At 40.3% G+C, this 18,242-nt stretch overlaps 1 protein-coding gene across 2 annotated transcripts; it reads right to left on the reverse strand.

The window, feature by feature from the left end:
* Positions 1-6,547: 6,547 nt before the first annotated feature.
* LOC125879745 (myosin heavy chain, fast skeletal muscle-like) lies at positions 6,548-17,984 on the reverse strand. 2 transcript variants are annotated; one of them, XM_049561788.1, is made up of 41 exons: positions 17,904-17,984; positions 17,411-17,466; positions 17,099-17,321; positions 16,715-16,858; positions 16,461-16,617; positions 16,314-16,341; positions 16,115-16,226; positions 15,932-16,024; positions 15,785-15,848; positions 15,563-15,661; positions 15,354-15,457; positions 15,131-15,269; positions 14,919-15,037; positions 14,688-14,837; positions 14,435-14,605; positions 14,027-14,333; positions 13,506-13,579; positions 13,330-13,417; positions 13,124-13,241; positions 12,884-13,007; positions 12,659-12,795; positions 12,268-12,523; positions 11,818-12,060; positions 11,552-11,728; positions 11,320-11,465; positions 11,125-11,215; positions 10,642-11,031; positions 10,399-10,525; positions 10,194-10,312; positions 9,680-9,876; positions 9,397-9,580; positions 9,137-9,302; positions 8,711-8,835; positions 8,272-8,580; positions 7,985-8,188; positions 7,769-7,894; positions 7,487-7,657; positions 7,261-7,365; positions 7,073-7,168; positions 6,828-6,959; positions 6,548-6,664 (listed from the first exon to the last, which is right to left on the reverse strand). In XM_049561788.1, the coding sequence occupies exons 3-41, from the start codon at positions 17,300-17,302 to the stop codon at positions 6,647-6,649; spliced, it is 5,814 nt and encodes a 1,937-aa protein (XP_049417745.1). In that variant the 5' UTR covers positions 17,303-17,321; positions 17,411-17,466; positions 17,904-17,984; the 3' UTR covers positions 6,548-6,646. The 2 variants fall into 2 exon arrangements, with proteins under 2 accessions (XP_049417745.1, XP_049417744.1); XM_049561787.1 differs by having other exon boundaries at positions 15,932-16,226.
* Between the last annotated feature and the right edge of the window lie 258 nt (positions 17,985-18,242).

Below are 18,242 nucleotides of genomic sequence, written 5' to 3' on the forward strand. Positions count from 1 at the left end.
CAACTCAGATAATTTAACACCAGAAATATGTTCCTCACAAATGGCATGAATATTTTGCTGTAAAGAGTAAAAAAGACAGTGTTTTTTATTGAAAGAGTTTATTCTGAATGACCAACTGACTCATGACTTAATAAAGGGAAAGTCTGGGATCATATCCAGGATCAACTTTCATTTCCAAGATTTGCACAGACTTGGCTTATTATTTTTCATCTTACCAGGAGATCACGAGGTATTACCATGGTCAAAAATAAATCCAGCCAAGGGAGGGAGCAGTGATTCTTATTTGGCACAGAGAGAAGGATATATTTATAGGACACATTTAGATATGTTGTTAACATCATATCCCAAGTTTAAGGAGATTTATTTCCTTAATGATCTATTCATTTCTGGAACGTTCTTGAATAGAAAGAATAATGTCTGTGTATGTAAGGTAAGGCCATTGCCAGGCATTATATTTTATTCAATATATTGTGTATGTTCATTGTAATTGTCCTGGGGTCGGATAGAATTGCCAGAAATGTGCAGACTTGACAGATAGCATTAAGGAGCCACAACTAAAACAGGAAAATGACTGTATTGCTTCACTTGTTTTAAGCCCTGGTCTTACAGTAGAGTGGGTATGTTATATTGCAGTACTATAGAATGTTGAGTGTTGTTGTAGTTAAAGGTACCCTCCACCTGAAATAATAAGGATAATAAGGGTTCTGCATTGTAGCCATAGTTCTACGAGAAAAGAGGGAACTCTCCTTAGGGCTCCACAGGCTTCCTTGCCTTTGTGGAGGCCAATTGACCTACCAACCTTTCCCAGTATAACCTGTCATCATTGTTAAACGTTGACACTCATACATAGTTTTGATCCAATTCCAAAATTCCTTTAAAAATGCTCAGTTAAGGAAATATTGTCTAATCTTAATTTATTGCCAAACATAGACAGTCTGACAAGCTCATACTGCCTTGTTAGTCGTGGGAATGACTAAGCGAGGCTGATACAGTAATCCTCTGGATATGGAAAACATTCTGATGAAACAACAAATGGACATTAACAAGAGAAGAAAGGATGACTTATTGGACTTGATGCATGTTTTTGTTTCTTGAACCAGAGCTTGTGCAGCTAGAGAAAAAACAAAAATAAAAGTACAACAAAGCACTGGGTGTTAACATAAAGGTGATGCGCTTTAGTGGGTAAATCAGACTCTGCAACTTCAATTGTTATGCCTCTGCATCAGCAATAGCTGTGGCCAGAGGCATTATGTTCTCAGGTTGTCCATCCATCCATCCATCCATCCATCCATCCTGTTTTTGTGAACACAATGTCTCAAGAAGGCCTAAAGGGAATTTCTTTAAATTTGGCACAAATGTCAATGATGAGGTGATTAGATTTTGGTATTAAAAGAACAAAGGTCAAGGTCACTTTGACTGCATGTGACCTCACATATTGACATTTTGCTCATGGACTTTCCACGTCCACATACAACATGCAAGGTACCTTGAATGCATTGGTTTTTGACGTTCTGGGACACTGTGTCAAGTTCCACCACTGTAATGGCAACCAGCCACGTATCGTGCCGACGTTAAAGGACGCTTTTTTGTCGTTGGGTTCTGATGCTGCAAGTCACTGCCCAAGCGTTGGATTTAGAGGACTTCGGAGTGAGATCCTGCTCTGCAAAATGCGTGTTTCACCATAACTCAAGAATTCATACTCTAATTATGACAAATTTTCACACAAATGTCTAATATGATTGGGATGAAGTAATGACATTTGATATATGAAAGGTCAAAGGACAACTTCACTGTGACATAAAATTCTGCAAAACCACTTTTCAGGCCATTGTTCATCCTCATAACTCAGGAAGAGAATGGGGGACATTTCGTTTGATGCTAAATTAGAGACTCTCAAACCACCTTGAAACTGTGTTTATCAGTGGCGTGCACAGACTTTTTGAAGGGCAGGAGCAAAAAGAAAAAGAAGGGCACTTTAGCGCGCATTTTGGCTCCCAGGAGAGCACTTTAGCGTGCGTTTTGGCTCCCAGGAGGGCACTTTAGTGCGCGTTTTGGCTCCCAAGAGGGCACTTTAGCGAGCATTTTTCAATAATTGGTCCATGGGGGGGGGTGACTGCAAATCATCACTTTTTTAGTAGCTGAGAAAAGCTGCATGTGTTAAACTGGGTGACTATGCAGTTTTGAGGAAATTCTTTTCCCAGTGTCCGTCATAATGGCTCTAGGCAGGGATAGCTAGGCCCTTGAAGCTCAGTTTTCAGTCATGAAATCAGGTTAGGGCTATTGATACATTAATGAGACTTTTTGAGACCTAGTCAATACTGTATGTGAGGTAAGTTATGGAAATTTATGGCAAGTTTACAAGATACAAAACTATGAAAATGAATTACACTCAAAATACAAGTGTGGTTTAACTGTATAAAGTTGCACAAAAATAGCAGTTACACTCAACAGATCATGAAAAGGCAACCAGATAGCGTTCGGCGAGGGAGACAAATCAAGAATGGAAAGAAATGGAAATTATTTAAGAGGGACTGGATTATCTAGATGATATTAGCACATGTGTATTATTAACACGATATATAAATGTTTCTTTTATCAGTTATCATCAATCACATCACCCTTAGTTGTAATGTATGTAATAATGTATATAATGTAATGTATATATTAGACTAACGCCGGATTTCCACTGGATGCGTGTCCGTTGCGGAACGGCAGCGCTGGTTATCCGCTGCGTGCTCCGCCGTTCGTCAATACCCACCGGCTGCGTTTGCTGTGCGGTGCGGTGCAGCTCCGCCGGAAGACATCTCGGTGCACTGCCATGATTAATATGTCCTCGTCCATGGTGTTCATGGGGTGAAATGACGTCTGAAAACCTCTGACCTGTTGACTTCAGGCCTGCCTCTGCCCATTATGTAGTTTTTAAGGTGTAGTGCAGGGAAATATGATCCGCCGTGAACACTGTGTATTTTATTTTGAAAATTAACTGGATATTTTATCGTGTTTCTGTGCACGACTTCCTGCCCCGCACGATCTGCTTTGTGCTGAATTGCTGCGTTGTGCTCCGGCGTCCGGCAAAAATAGAAGTCCTGCGTATCTGTCGCGGAGGGCTCCGGAGTGCCGGAGCTGAGACGGAGCCGGAACGCAGCACAGCCGCAGCCGGTGGAAACACACACATTGACTAGAATGGAATCCTATCGGCTCCGCTGCCGTGCCGGAGCGGAGACGCAACCAACACGCATCTGGTGGAAATTGGCCTTAAGAAGCACCTTTAAACCAGTTTAAATGAGATTCAATCCAGTCACATTGTCTAAACCACGGTAGTCTGGATGGGTAGCAAAAAATGTTGTGGAGACTGAAGCTGAAATGGTCCCAAAAAAAAAAAAAAAAGTGAAAAGCTTGATGAATAAAAAAGGTTCAATTGTCCTACATTTCTGTAAGCTTGTTGTGCACTAGTGAAAATAATTTGATTTAAAAGAAAGACAACTATTAGGCTAATGTATGAAAGTGGGCCTACAATACTTATATCACAGTACAGTAAAATCCACAAACAAACAGTCAACATATAATGTTCTGTTGTGTATGTTTTGCCTTTCAGTGACTGGCTTTAATTTAAGCACCGGTTGGCTCTCATTAAAATAGAACTTCTTCAACTTCTAAATCTCTTTACGTTTGACATACTTGATATTTGTATGAGCAGTGCTGTGGGGGAGATATCAGATTTTGTCGGGGGGCTGTGTATTATTTGATGACTGCCCACACTTTCAAGGTTGTACAGCATGATCGAAAATAGAAAGGCATCTGCAAGTCTGTCCTCATGTGTCAGTAAGCATAAACTGATGACAGAGACAGAGGGAGTACATATAAGGGGGTACTTAAGGTGCTATATGCCTGCGTAGTTGGCTCATTTCATCAGTAATGCGAGACAACTGTTTTAACCACAAAAGCAAGTCCCGTTTTACAAATGGCAGATACAGTGATGTGTATAGCCAATGAATTTAGAATATATGGCTTGTACAGTTAAGTGTTTGAAGGCTTTGTGCAATGTATGCACAGATGTTTTGGCTTTGTTATCATGCAGTGATAACAGTGAAATGGTGTTTCCAATTATTTCCATTGATGAGGGAGCCTGTAAGTCTTTCTGTACAGTTCATGCTTGCTGACAGCTCTGAAATGGCTTTGGTTAGCTATAGACTATGCAACTGGCATTTTTGCTGTGAAATGCAAAATTGCATTGAGGAGGCAGTATTTTCACAAAGATTATTGGAGGATCATCACATTAACATTTCAGATTTTTGGCACTAATTACATAAGGTAAGCTGTTTTTTTTCTTTATAGAACATGCATGTGTTTATATTAAATGTCACTTAGATACAGTGTTTAAGAAATTTAGATTTACCCCAGTGTGCAAGGTCTGACTGTGTGCAGACTTAGATCAGTAATAGTTTTTAATCGCAACTTTCAAAGACTAATTTTAGGTTTTGTCAGTTTTCCTATTTTAATACTACTGAATACCAGCCTAGATTAAGAATGAAGCTATGGGGGACACTGTCCACAAAAAGCAAGTGGCTCTATTACGCGCTGTAGATGTGCCCATTCAAATTTGTAATAAAATTGTCTTTCATATTTTTACATTTTGCATTAAATGTGTTCTGCTTTATATGACTTCTTGTTGCGACGCTACATTGATGGGAGTAAGTGGTGAAAGTCAGCCAGTTGGACCATCTTCAGCTAAATCTGTAGCATACTGAGTTTTAATGCCCCCGCACCGGCGATAGCCAGGGCCAGAGGCATTATGTTTTCGGGTTGTCTGTCTATCTATCCGTCGGTATGTCCATCCCTTTCTTGTGAACCCAATATTTCATTATTGGGTCTTGTGAAACCAATATTTCAAAGAACTCCCTGAAGCAAGATATAAATTTAGACATACCAGTGTGGATCTCTCCTCTGTCACACTCTCCGCACAGCTCTGCCCCATTTACTTACTCAAAAGTTTTCCAGCAACAATCAGAGAGACACAGAGCTGCTCCCCCATTAAATCTGTCTGTTAATTAATTTACACATTTCAAACACACATTTAAACACTATCTGATGGAAGGACAGACCTGCAACCACTGATTTTAATCCCATATCTCCATTTCAGTCCCCTACTCTATGTAGCTGCCTACATTTTGTTGTTTTGCCTCTGCTGATTATTTCTGTTTGTATTTTATATTGTAATGGGTTTTTGTTGCATAACAGGAACCTGCTGAAAACCAGTTTTTAAATGACTCAGGCCAGTTTTAACTTTAACACACAATGTTGCTTTTGTTTCTTTTCCTGTATAAATAAATAAATATAATAAAATGAAATGAAACACCTCTAAACTTCTCTTACCTGCCCTGCTGTGGAAAAACACATGCAGCAAAAATATCAGGGGACTTTAGCCGTGGATCATGCAACTGAACATGTAGCCCATTTCGTAGAAAATACTGAGATATATATCATGTTTTGCCATTCAGCCTAAAGCCCATATCGCCCAGCCCTATGTCACAGATGTTCGCTTGGACTTAACGATGAACTGATTCGATTTTGGTGGTCAAAGGTCACTGTGACCAAGCATCTGTCTCATTCTCATGAACAAGATATTTCAAAAACCTGAGGGGATTTCCTCTAATTTGGCACAAATGTCTATTTGGACTTAAGGATGAGCTGGTCAAGGTCACTGTGACCTCAAAAAAAAAAAAAAAGTTCTTAGGCATGACACAATAATTCAAAAGATAATGAGGACAAAATTTTACATAAATAAACTATAGGATAAAATGATGACATGATGACAATTTATATCTAAAAGGTTAAAGGTCAGCTTCACTGTGCCATCATAGTGAAGGGGAGACATTTGGCCAGATACTAAATCGGTGACACTTATCCATTGGGTGTCCATTTTGAAAGTGGTGATTGTATAGATTTTCTTCGCTGCTGGGTTAAGGATATGTGTGTGTATGTAGCATCCACGTTTTAGAATGTGTAATTTGTTTGCAGCAACCTCAGTTTTTGTCCACTGTCATGATGACTACATATGAGTCTGGACAGACATGGATTCAAACTGTAACTGCAACTTGACTGATTCATGGAGGCATGCAACAATGAGGTAGCAATCCTAGTTTAATATATCCATTTGTACTGTATAAATAAATTGAGAATGGATATAAATTGTGGTTCTTAATGTTATATTTAGCCTATAATACTGTATTTACTGTATACTGAAATGATGACTCTTCATTTCTACTCCATAAAATGTGAAGGTGTCTTTTAAGGTTGAACCTGACACTGCTGTCACTCATATTAAAAGCAGCTATGGGGAACACCAAGCCAAGTGCTCTCCTTGCCCTGTGAGCATGAATCACTATTATTAAGATGAAGGAAAATATTAATGTTGAACTGTAAGAGCTCCCCACCCAGCAAACCAGATAAGCAGTTAAAACAAGTCAACTGATGTAGCTTCACCTAACTGCTGTGTTGAATACTGTATGACTTGTATAAAAAAAAAAACAGCGTAAGTAATACAGAGTCAATATTTTTATATACAGTTTATTGACATTGCAAGACAATTCAACAGCAAGTTCATATTTTATGAATACTGTCAAAAGTCTCCAGGTGATGTTTTTTTTTACTCGGCGCTGTCAGACTAGAAAAAAAAGGAAGAAAAAGAAAAATGACTCATCATAGGACATACTATATTTTTAAAATCTCAACACAATCTATGCAAATGAATAAATAATGTTATAAAGAATACATATGAATTAACTTAAAAACCCATTAATTGTGAGTGCCCATTGATAAATGGTTACCTTTCCAGCTTCACGGCTCTTGGCTCTCATCTTATTGACCTGGGACTCAGCGATGTCAGCACGCTCCTGAGCCTCCTCCAGCTCATGCTGAACCTTCCTCAGCTTGGACATGTGAGTGTTGGCCTGCTCCTCCTGTGAAGGGAGGTGAGTCACAGTATTTTGTATTTTTTAATATTCCATTGTATTATGGTTTCTTTGTGTCGTTATTAATTTGTGCTATGTAAATAATAAAACACTTCACTTACAGCCTCCTCAGACTGTCTCTTGTAAGACTTGACTTTGAGCTGCAGCTTGTCCACCAGGTCCTGAAGTCTGTTCACATTCTTCTTGTCCTCCTCAGTCTACACAGATAAAGGATTGTTATCAGTGAAGGATAGTGGCAGAATCAAACCATTAAGAACTCATTAAAGTTTTTAGTTGAATAATAAATTACCTGGTAGGTCAGCTCCTTCACTCTCCTCTCATATTTGCGGACTCCTTTTACAGCATCAGCTCCACGCCTCTGCTCAGCCTCAACTTCAGCTTCCAGCTCACGCACCTGAAATGTGATGATTCATCAAAAATAGTACTGAGAAGTTTTTTTCCTCTACACATTGAAAGTGCATTTTACATTCTAAACCTTGTGTATTTTGAGCATTTAAGGTACATGAAGTGCATACCCTGGCCTCCAGTTTCTGGAGCTGCTTCTTGCCACCCTTCATGGCTAGGTTCTCAGCCTCATCCAGACGGTGCTGCAGGTCCTTGACTGTGACTTCCAGGTTCTTTTTCATCCTCTCCAGGTGAGCACTGGTGTCCTGCTCCTTCTTCAGCTCCTCCGCCATCATGGCAGCCTAAAACAATAGTGTTCTCTAATCATTCATTATCTATGATAAACTTAACATTAACAGTGCACAGAAGTAGACCAATAACATAACATAGGTGAGGTAGAGATGTAAACTCACATCAGTGATCGCCTTTTTGGCTTTCTCCTCAGCATTTCTGGCTTCCTGGACAGCATCATCTACTTCACCCTGAACCTGGACAAGGTCAGACTCCAGCTTCTTCTTGGTGTTCATAAGACTGGTGTTCTGCATGTTCAAGAAAAGCCGTGTTTAATAACATACTGTTATTATAATGTATTCAAAGTATTAGTTTCTTTTGAATTAATGACAGCAAACCTGAGAGTGAAGCAGTCCAACACGCTCACTGGCATCAACCAACTCCTGCTCAGCCACTTTGCGGCCCCTCTCTGTCTGCTCCAGAGCAACTCTCAGCTCCTCAATCTCAGCCATCATCAGGCCATTTCTGCGTTCCACCATGGAAACCTGCTCCTTCATGTCTTCCTGTCCTCTGAGAGCATCGTCAAGGTGCAGTTGGGCATCCTGACATTGAAAAGAAAAGAAAAAAGTTCACTTATTTGTCTTCTATTCTAAACTAATTAAATAAGTAATCAAACAAAACTCACCTTGAGCTGTCCCTGGACATTCCTCAGCTGTTTCTGGGCCTCGGCGGCCTGCCTGTTGGAATGGCTCAGCTGAATCTCCATCTCATTCAGGTCTCCCTCCATCTTCTTCTTGACTCTGAGGGCATCATTTCTGCTCCTGACCTCAGAATCCAGAGTGCTCTGCATGGAGTCAATCACTCTCTGGCTGTTCCTCTTGATCTGCTCCATCTCCTCATCCTTTTCTGCCAACTTCCTGTCAATCTCACCTTTGATCTGGTTGAGCTCAAGCTGAACGCGAAGAATTTTGGCCTCCTCGTGCTCTAGTGTGCCCTTAAAAAGTCACAAACAAACCAAAACTTATCTTTTGCAGAAACAACCTCAAAACAATGGTTACATATATGCTCTCAGATAGATGCTCTTTTATCATGTGAGTGGTCTTATACTGTAATCAAGATTTTACCTCAGCCTCCTCCAGTGCTGTCTGAATTTCAGACTTCTCAGTCTCCACAGTCTTCTTGGCTTTCTCCAGCTCGTGGATGCTCTTTCCACTCTCACCAATCTGTTCAGTCAGATCTGAGATCTCCTCTGTGGAACAATTAAAACCAAAACACGTGACGTGATGTGATGTGATGTGATGTGATGTGACATACAGAAGTGGTCTGTTCTGTAGGACAGAAGTCAAATGTCGAAGTGTAATTCTTAATTATCCTTCAAGTTCAGAGGAGGCAAACCATGGGTCAAATCACATTCTGAAGGTATGAGTGTCTCCTTGAATTGCAATATTGGCACTAATACAGTTTTCATGTGTACAGGCCAAACAGGTTCATAAACTAGGACTTGTAAGGGACAGAGAAGAAAACACACAAGTGTAGTAAAAATAACATACGCTGCAGGTTCTTGTTCTCTCTCTTCATGGTCTCCAGATGATCCAGAGCCTCCTCATAGGAGTTCTTCAGCTTGAACATTTCTGTGTTGAGAGAGCGAGCCTCCTTCTGAGCTCCTTCCAGCTCTGCCTGACCCTCCTCATACTTCTGCTTCCATTCTGCCAGGACCTAAAATTATATGGGTTGATAAATGGTTAGTTAATGACATAGGTTTGTGTTTCTTGTGATAAAACTAGTTATAATTACCAGTTTAACCATTTACCTTATCAAAGTTCCTCTGCTTCTTGTCAAGGTTTGCAGCCAGAGCATTAGCTCTCTCCACATCAATCATGAGGTCCTCCACCTCACCCTGCAGCCTCTGCTTGGTCTTCTCCAGAGAGGCACACTTGGAGTTCACAGCCTCAATGGATTCCTCAGCATCCTGCAGGCGCTGGGCAAGCTTTTTCCTGTAGTGAAAAAGTAGATTTAATTTTGCAAAAAATATCTGAAGTGAATATTGAATTGAAACCATATTTATTTATGAAAACTAGCATAGTTTTATGTACTTGGCCTCCTCTAGCTCCTCAGTGCGCTGGATAGCATCAGTCTCATATTTGCTTCTCCACTGAGCCACCTCGCTGTTGGCCTTGGACATTCCACGCTGCAGCTCAGCCTTGGCCTCCTGTTCCTCCTCATACTGCTCTCTGAGCAGATCACAGTCGTGACGGGCTGACTGAACAGCATGGGCCAGGGCGTTCTTTGCCTATTGAACATGACAGAACATTTGTAATTTACTTATGAAGCATACAAAGAGCATCTAAATGTGTACTCAGCATAAAGTAATATTGATTTTCTTTTCATTAACCACCAAAAATGTAATTCACAAAAAAGATTTCAGTTAGCAATTATAGCAATATGTCTGTATGGATGGTTTTGCTGTTGAATTTCGAATATGATTGAGCTTTAATTTTTTGAAATTTATTAGAATGTACTGTACATATTTTTTAATGACTGCAGTTGAAAAGAACTCAATTCATTACCTCTTAAAACGTAAAAACAGGACATGTAAACTTTTCGTACCTTCACTTCCTCCTCAACATGCCTCTTCAGCTCCTCAATCTGCTGAGTGAAGGCCTGCTTGCCTCTGGTCAGCTGGGAAACAAGAGCTTCCTTCTCCTCAACCTGGCGGGCAAACTCACCTAAAGGATAATGTAAAAACTGCTCAGTTAAAATAATCGGCCTTCCCTGTAGAGTACTTCTCATTACAGGTGCACAGGTGCCTCACCATTCTCTGTCTGCAGTCTGGCCCTCTGTGTGTTGACATCATTCAGCTGGCGAACATTCTCATCATTTTTGGCTTTGAGCTCACTCAACTGGTCCTCAAGAGTCCTGCACATTTTCTCCAAGTTGCCCTATAAACAACAATATTTCTGTTGAGTATTTCTTTACATTTCAAGGTCCTGCCTTTTTTAATACTTATAGACCATATTTCTGAGCTAAATGAAAAGCAAATCCTTCATTTGCTCACCTTTGCTTTAGCAACATTCTCCATGTTGCTGGAGAGGTCATCGATCTCCATCTTGTACTCGCTCTTTTCCTTCTCCAGCTTCTGCTTGACACGCTGGAGGTTGTCAATCTGCTCACCCAGCTCTGCAACACTGTCAGCCTGCTTCTTGCGGAGAGCTGCTGCGGTGGCTTCATGCTGCAAGGTGGATTCTTCAAGATCACGACGCAGCTTCTGGAACTCAGCCTCACGCTTCTTGCTCATCTCAATCTGAGCAGCTGTTGCTCCACCAGCCTCTTCAAGCCTCTCGCTGATCTCCTCAAGCTCCCTGGAGAGGTCAGCCCTCTGCTTCTCCACCTTAGCACGAGCAGCCCTCTCAGCCTCAATCTCCTCCTCAAGCTCCTCAATGCGAGCCTAGATTTGATGATAATAATATCAAGGAAGCTTATTAGCTTGAGCGTGTTGTTTTTGATAAACTCACTTTAATATTCATGTCAAATATGTTACCTGGAGTTCCTTGATCTTCTTCTGAAGCTGAGCACCAAGAGACTGTTCATCCTCAATTTTGCTGAGGAGCTGGCTGGTCTCAAAGTCCTTCCTGGAAGAGGAGAACTTTTTTTTTACTGTCATGGCTGACTTTGGATCATTATGTTGCATTATGGTTATAGTAAAATCAAATATCAAAAATAACAAAACGCATACTTCTTGATTTTCTCATCAGATTGTTGCTTGTCATTTTCCAGATCCATTATAGATTCCTGGGCCAGTTTCAGATCTCCCTCAAGCTTTCTCTTGGCTCTCTCAAGGTCCATGCGGAGCTTCTTCTCTTGCTCCAAAGATCCCTCAAGCTTTTGAAATAAAAAATAGTCATCATTAGTATTAAGACCCAAACTGCTTTATACTTTAATAACTGTGAAAGCAATGGTTTTCTTACATCGTCCACTTGCTGTTCCAGCTTTGTCTTGGCCTTGGTCAGAGTGTTGACTTTGTCTTCCTCTGCCTGGAGATCATCAAGTGTTTGCTGGTGGGCCTCTTGGAGGGCTTTCTTCTCCTTGGTCAACTTGGCAATGGTTTCATCTTGAGATGCCATCTCCTCTGTCAGGTTTTTCACCTGAAATGATGTGGAAGGTCATTATTTCCCTCACTGTATAACCATATGATTTATATTTAAAAAGGAAATAGGTTTAATATGATTTCAACCTTGTTTTCTGTGGCATGTTTCTCCTTCTCCACTTTAGCCAAGGTGAGCTCCAAGTCATCAATGTCTTTCTTCAGCTCAGAGCATTCATCCTCCAGTTTCCTCTTCTTGGCAGTCAGCTCAGCATTCATTTCCTCTTCATCCTCCAGTCTCTCCCCTGTCTCTTTGAGTTTGGCCTCAAGCTGGATCTTGCTCTTAATGAGCCCCTCGCACCTTTCCTCAGCATCTGCTAGATTGTCAATTTCCTATAGTACATTTGGAACACACACAATGCATTTATTAGTTATTGTTTTTGTTAAAGATTTTAATATTTATAAGTTTTTTGTTCATTTTTCATTGAGTCATCATCAACTTTGGCAAGGCAATCAGAGAACAAGATACGTATCTGGTCTCTTCTTATCTCACTGAGATATCTGAAAATAACAGAACACAAGCTCTTTTTTCCTACTCACAGATGCCACTTGCAGTTGCAGGTCATTCTTTTCCTGCAGCAGGGAAACCATCTTCTCTTCCAGTTCCTTCTTCTTGGCCAGAGCAGCAGCCAGGTCTGTTTGCATCTTGTCATAGTTCTCCTTCATCTGCTGCAGCTCCTTCTCAGTCTCAGCACTCTTCAGAAGAGGCTTGACCTTGAAGTACAGTTTCAGCCATGGCCAGTTCTTCACATTCATGAATGAACGAATATTGTACTGGATGGAGTAAATAGATTCTCTGGAAAATGAAAGTAGATAATGTGTCATTTCTACTGATATGTGACTTAGCTGAGGATAAAATTTTGACAAGAATATCTGTATTGTAGTGTTATGATTGGACACTACAGTTTAGTGTACTGTATGAGGATCCCACCTCCTCTCCATCATCTTAACAAACTCCTTCCTCATGACATATCCTCTGCAGAGAGCCTGAGTCATGGTCACCAATTCAGCTAGTTTCTCATCTCTCATCTCCTCCAGGGTACCCAGCAGACCAGCTTTGAAGAACACCTATGTTGTCAAATGTAGGAATTTAGACATCAGTAAACATAAATACACCAGATGGCAAAATCTCTTAATACTGACTATAAGAATTTACCTTTGTGTGTCCAAACTTGTACTGAGTGTGGTCCACATCAATAGAGCCCAGCAGCTTCTCTGAAGCTTTCTTGTTGTCAATGAACTGTCCCTCGGGGATGACACTAGCATTCAATACTTTGTATCTGCAAGAAAAATATGTTGTGACTTATATGAACCTTGTCGCTTTTCCCATTGTTTTTCCACCACCATACCTTTTCTGAAGTCAAATTGACTTGCTTATAATGAAAACTACAGTCACCTCTGCTTAAAGTCACCGTAGAGGATTCTGCTGGGGAAGCCCTTTCTGCAGATTCTGATGCCCTCCAGCACACCGTTACACCTCAGCTGGTGGATGACCAAGAAGTTCTCCATAAGACCTGCATATTGCACATTTATTTTATTTAAACATTTATTTACGTTACCATCCTAGATGTAATGCTCAAAACTGGGATATGTGTTTTTTACCTGGGGTCTTTGTCTCATTAGGAATCAGGCAACGGACAAAATGGGGGTGAGTGCTCCTCAAGTTGGTCATCAGCTTGCCCAAGTTCTCCTGTGGGTCAGCATCATGAGATAATAGGTCATCAGTTTTTTAACATGACGTCTTTAATTATTATTCAGAGATATGAAACAATACATACTCTGAAGAGAGCAGACACAGTCTGGAAGGAACCACCCTTCTTCTTACCACCCTTCTTGCCACCGGCAGCAGCCTCTGTTTCACAAATCATTGTATTTCATTAATGGCCTTGAATAAACAGCACTGCAGTAACTGCTGAAAGAAGTCTTTGTTGCGTAAAGGGTGAAGATTCTTAAATTAAGTCACATGAATAAATATATTACTACACTGCAGTCATCAACATAATATCAGTCCCAAACCAAATGTTAAAGACACACACATTCTTACCAATCAATGCAAATTTAATGCATCTCATATAACATTTTAAACTGCACTCTCTGATGAACTGCTGATAGTTAATAAAGATACAGTAATTTCAACCATGTTGCGCACTTTCTTGTACCAATAATAGTTGAAAATAGTGGATTTTTTTTTTTACGAAAAATGCACATAATGTTACTGAAACCATCTGTCTGCTAGGGATTGTTTTATTATGTTGAAACACAGTATCTGTATTGTATATTCAGTGCTCTTCTTTCTTACCATCGGCTGCACCGTGAGTGGCATACAACATTGCCAGCAGTTTGTTTGAAGATTTCTGGTAGAGCTGAACAACTGAGTCATTCAGGGGGTCCTTGTTCTTGTCCAGCCAGCCATTGATATTGTAGTCCACTGTACCAGCATAGTGAACCAGGGAGAAGTGAGCTTCAGCCTTGCCCTTTCCAGGCTTTGGCTTCTCAAAGGCCTTGGTCTTGCCAAGATGCTGATCATGCAGCTTGTTCTTGAAAGTTGTGTCAGAGGCCTTGGGGAACATGCACTCCTCTTCAAGGATGGAGAAGATGCCCATTGGCTGAGGAGAGTTTTTCATTCATTTCATGTTAAAAATTAAATTGGGGCAGTAAACATATGCACATGATTTAAGAAATCGGGTTTACCCAAGTGGCTGCTTACCTTCTCAATAAGCTCAATGCAGGCAGCCAAGTCCATACCAAAGTCAATGAACTCCCACTCAATGCCTTCCTTCTTGTACTCCTCTTGCTCCAGGACAAACATGTGATGGTTGAAGAACTGTTGCAGTTTCTCATTGGTGAAGTTGATGCAGAGTTGCTCCAAGCTGTTGAACTATAGTATACAGGTGGATACTCAGTCGATTGGGCATGTTGTGTTTATATATCATCAATACTGATGTGTTTTTATTACTTACATCAAAGATCTCAAATCCAGCGATATCCAACACTCCAATGAAGAACTGTCTTGGCTGCTTTGTGTCCAGCATCTCATTGATACGGATGACCATCCACAAGAACATTTTCTCATAGATGGACTTGCACAGAGCACTGACAGCATTGTTGACCTACAAACAAAAATGATTTAATTCTCAGAATATTATTTTCACACCAAAATGCAAGTATTTTCAAAGATTCTTTTTCATTACCTGTGGCACGGTCTGACCTTTGGTCACCATCTCATTTCCGACCTTGACTCTTGGGTAGCACAGAGCTTTCAGCATATCGGCTGAGTTCAGGCCCAGAAGGTAGGCAATTTTGTCGGCCACTGATAGAAAGAAACATGAGAGGTGCTAAATATGCTTTAACTTGTGTAGTATTTAAAACTTCCATGATGAGAATACATAATTTAAGCAGTTACCCTCAGTGCCATCAGGTTCGGCCTGCTCCTCGCGCTGCTTCTGCTTGAATTTCATGTTGCCATGATGCATCACAGCTCCAGTCAGCTTGTAAATGCCATTCTTCTCCTCAGGGGTGAAGCCCAAAATGTCAATAGCCATCTGCAATGTCAACAAAGCAAAGTTATTGGTACAGGGAACCATTTTACCTGGTATGCTATCTCTTAAACTAAATTGTTGTCTTACATCAGTAGCATCGTACTCCTCCACATCATTGATGCTTTTGACAGTGATTTCACCCTGACTGATCATTGGATAGTCATAGGGGTTGGTGGTGATCAGAAGAGCCTCTAAAGAACAAGAGTAGAAATACATAAACATACATTTTTTATTTTAAATTTCTATTTTTACAAATTATTAATTATTATTAATTACAAATTTGTGTTATAACATACCCAGAACATCAGCCCTGTGGCCAGTCATCAGCTGATAGAAGATATGGTAGCTCCTCTCAGCAGACAGCTGGAAGGTGACACGGGACTTCTCCAGCAGATCTGAGAATAAAGAAAATTAACCAAAAACTTTGAGTTCACAGCATTATATTATAATGTATTACTCTATCAGAGACCACATTTCTCTCCAGATGAATCTTAACTCTCCCCATGGTTAAGACTTACAAGTTTCAATATCAGCTGAAGCCAGCTTGCCAGTAGTGCCAAAGTGGATCCTAATGAATTTACCCTAGACAGCCAGATCATTAATAACATTATTTTTTGTAACTTTGCAACAAAAAAACATCTCAAGGTATTTCCACCGGTACTTACAAAACGAGAGGAGTTGTCATTCCTCACAGTCTTGGCATTACCATAGGCCTCCAGCAGAGGGTTGGCAGCAACGATCTGGTCCTCAAGGGAGCCCTGCAAGAGGAGATATGAGGTACATGAGCTAAAGAAATTAAAATGAACCTTCCTCTGAGAAACAGTATTTAAAAAAACAAAACAATTAACCTGCATTTTTCCAGGTGTTGGCTCAGCCTTCTTAGCTCCAAGAGCCGCAATTGTTGCAAAGTACTGGATGACACGTTTGGTGTTGACAGTCTTTCCGGCACCAGATTCTCCACTGGGTATAAGAAACACATTATCAAGATTCTGCTTAAGTATCATAAAGTTTATAAAGATTTAGAATGACAGATGGTTCTATACTCACGTAATCAGGACAGACTGGTTTTCACGATCTGAAATACAAACATATATGCTTCACAAGTTCCATTTTTATTGTTCCTTCAGTAAGTTTTTGCTAAAGGCAAATTTTACTTCTTTATTTATATTTTAACACTAGTGTGTTTGATCTTACCTGTGAGCATGAACTGATAGGCATTGTCAGAGATGGAGAAGATGTGGGGTGGAGCCTCAACCCTCTTCTTGCCTCTGTATGCTGCCACAACTTCAGGATCATACACAGGAAGCCACTTGTAGGGATTCACGACGACACAGAACAACCCAGAGTAGGTCTGTAATAGTTGAGAGCATAAACCTAGAATTAACATTTGAATTCACATATTTATTTGTACATACACATTAAATTGGCATTATGTAATGGAAACTCACGTAGATCATCCAGGATGCATAACGCTCTTTGAGGTTATACAACACACAGGGCTCGTTGAGGTGGGTCATCATGGCCATGTCCTCAATTTTATCATACTTTGGGGGGTTCCTTGGATGGATGTCATCCTCTTTTACAGTGACAGTCTGAATGGGAAGAAAGCATTTTAAGAGAGCATTTTAAATGAATAAAGTTCATTGGATGGATGTCATTGTTGTTAACAGTGTCAGTGCAAATCTGAAATACAATGATAATTTACTAGTTCACTAAATGTTCCACAAACATATTGATTGGAAAAAAAAAATATCCTCCTACTGTATAGAAATAGTCTTAGAGGAAATCAATTTGGAAGTTTTGCTTAAAAAGTTTAAAAATGAATGGCCTACCTTTCCACCGTCAGTTTCACATGTGGCTTTGCCACCCTCCTTCTTCGTAAGTTTACACTTGACGTACATCTCAGCCTCATCTACACAGAAATAGGCTGTTTTGGCATCAAATGGAGCAGCCTGTGCCTCAATCCTCTCCCTCTCTGACTTCCTGAGGTAGAGAGCGGCCTTGCCATAGGCCGCCATCTCTGCGTCTGTGCTCATGATGGCACTTTAGTGGACACTGAAAAGATAAAGAGTACACTGTACTGTAAACATATTAGCATGGTACAGCTATGGTCTACTATCAAGCTGATGGTGAAGATCTTTTACCTCACCAAGCTCCAAAGAAGAATGAATGGCACAGTCTCTGGTGGAGTTGCAAGATGCTATAAAAAGATGATCAAACATGAGAAGTGTTTCAGTTTGTAATTTCAAATTTTAGTTATGGAAATTCAGTGAATGTGAGACCAGTAAAGGGTAAAGGCAGCAAAACATCTTTCAATTTAAATAATATATTTGAACTCAACTGCCCTTCACAACCAGAGAATTAGTATGGTCTTACTGATAATATTGTACATATGTGATGAGACAGTGTGTGTGTTAGATGACATTACAAACTAAGTCATTGTTTTTTTTTTTTTTGAAGAAACTACTTTTCAAATGTGTTAAAAAATTGTTTTGGAAAGATGCTGTCCACTCAAGAATACCACCACGATAACTCTGCCAAAGACTTGTGGACAGAGTGCATAAGCAATCAGCAGTACATCAACTTTACAGACTTATCAATAACAGTACAAACAGAGGTCTCAGTGCATACACTCACCTGTGATGGGAGCCTATCACCTTATGCACAAGTCCAGAGCTGCCTCTTTTATAGTGGGTAGGGGTGCCTAGTCAGCAGTAGGCTCTCACTCAGTTTGGTCATAACCTCTGCACCCTGTTGCTTATTTTGTGGCAGTGGTTTTTAAGGAGATGGCATGCATAATTCTTTGCAAGTACATTTTAAAAATACAGGACACAATTTGATGATGTACTAATTGATTTCATGATGTGAGCAACACAATGTGGGTGTTTAAATTCAAAATATGAATTAAAGCTTTCACCTGGCATGTTATTTATGAACAAAGCTCCACTGTAACAAAAGAGGAATTGCAGTACAGGG

This window comes from Epinephelus fuscoguttatus, linkage group LG19 (genome assembly GCF_011397635.1).
Source record: "Epinephelus fuscoguttatus linkage group LG19, E.fuscoguttatus.final_Chr_v1".
NCBI classification, from domain to species: domain Eukaryota; kingdom Metazoa; phylum Chordata; class Actinopteri; order Perciformes; family Serranidae; genus Epinephelus; species Epinephelus fuscoguttatus.

What these genes read in the sequence shown, in the direction of transcription:
- LOC125879745 (XM_049561787.1), bottom strand. Translation starts at nt 17,302, where the DNA reads ATGAGCACAGACGCAGAGATGGCGGCCTATGGCAAGGCCGCTCTCTAC. An exon ending in TGCAACTGCAAGTGGCATCT is followed by an intron (nt 12,061 to 12,267) that starts GTGAGTAGGAAA and finishes AATGTACTATAG; the next exon opens with GAAATTGACAATCTAGCAGA. An exon ending in TGGAACAGCAAGTGGACGAT is followed by an intron (nt 11,466 to 11,551) that starts GTAAGAAAACCA and finishes TTATTTCAAAAG; the next exon opens with CTTGAGGGATCTTTGGAGCA.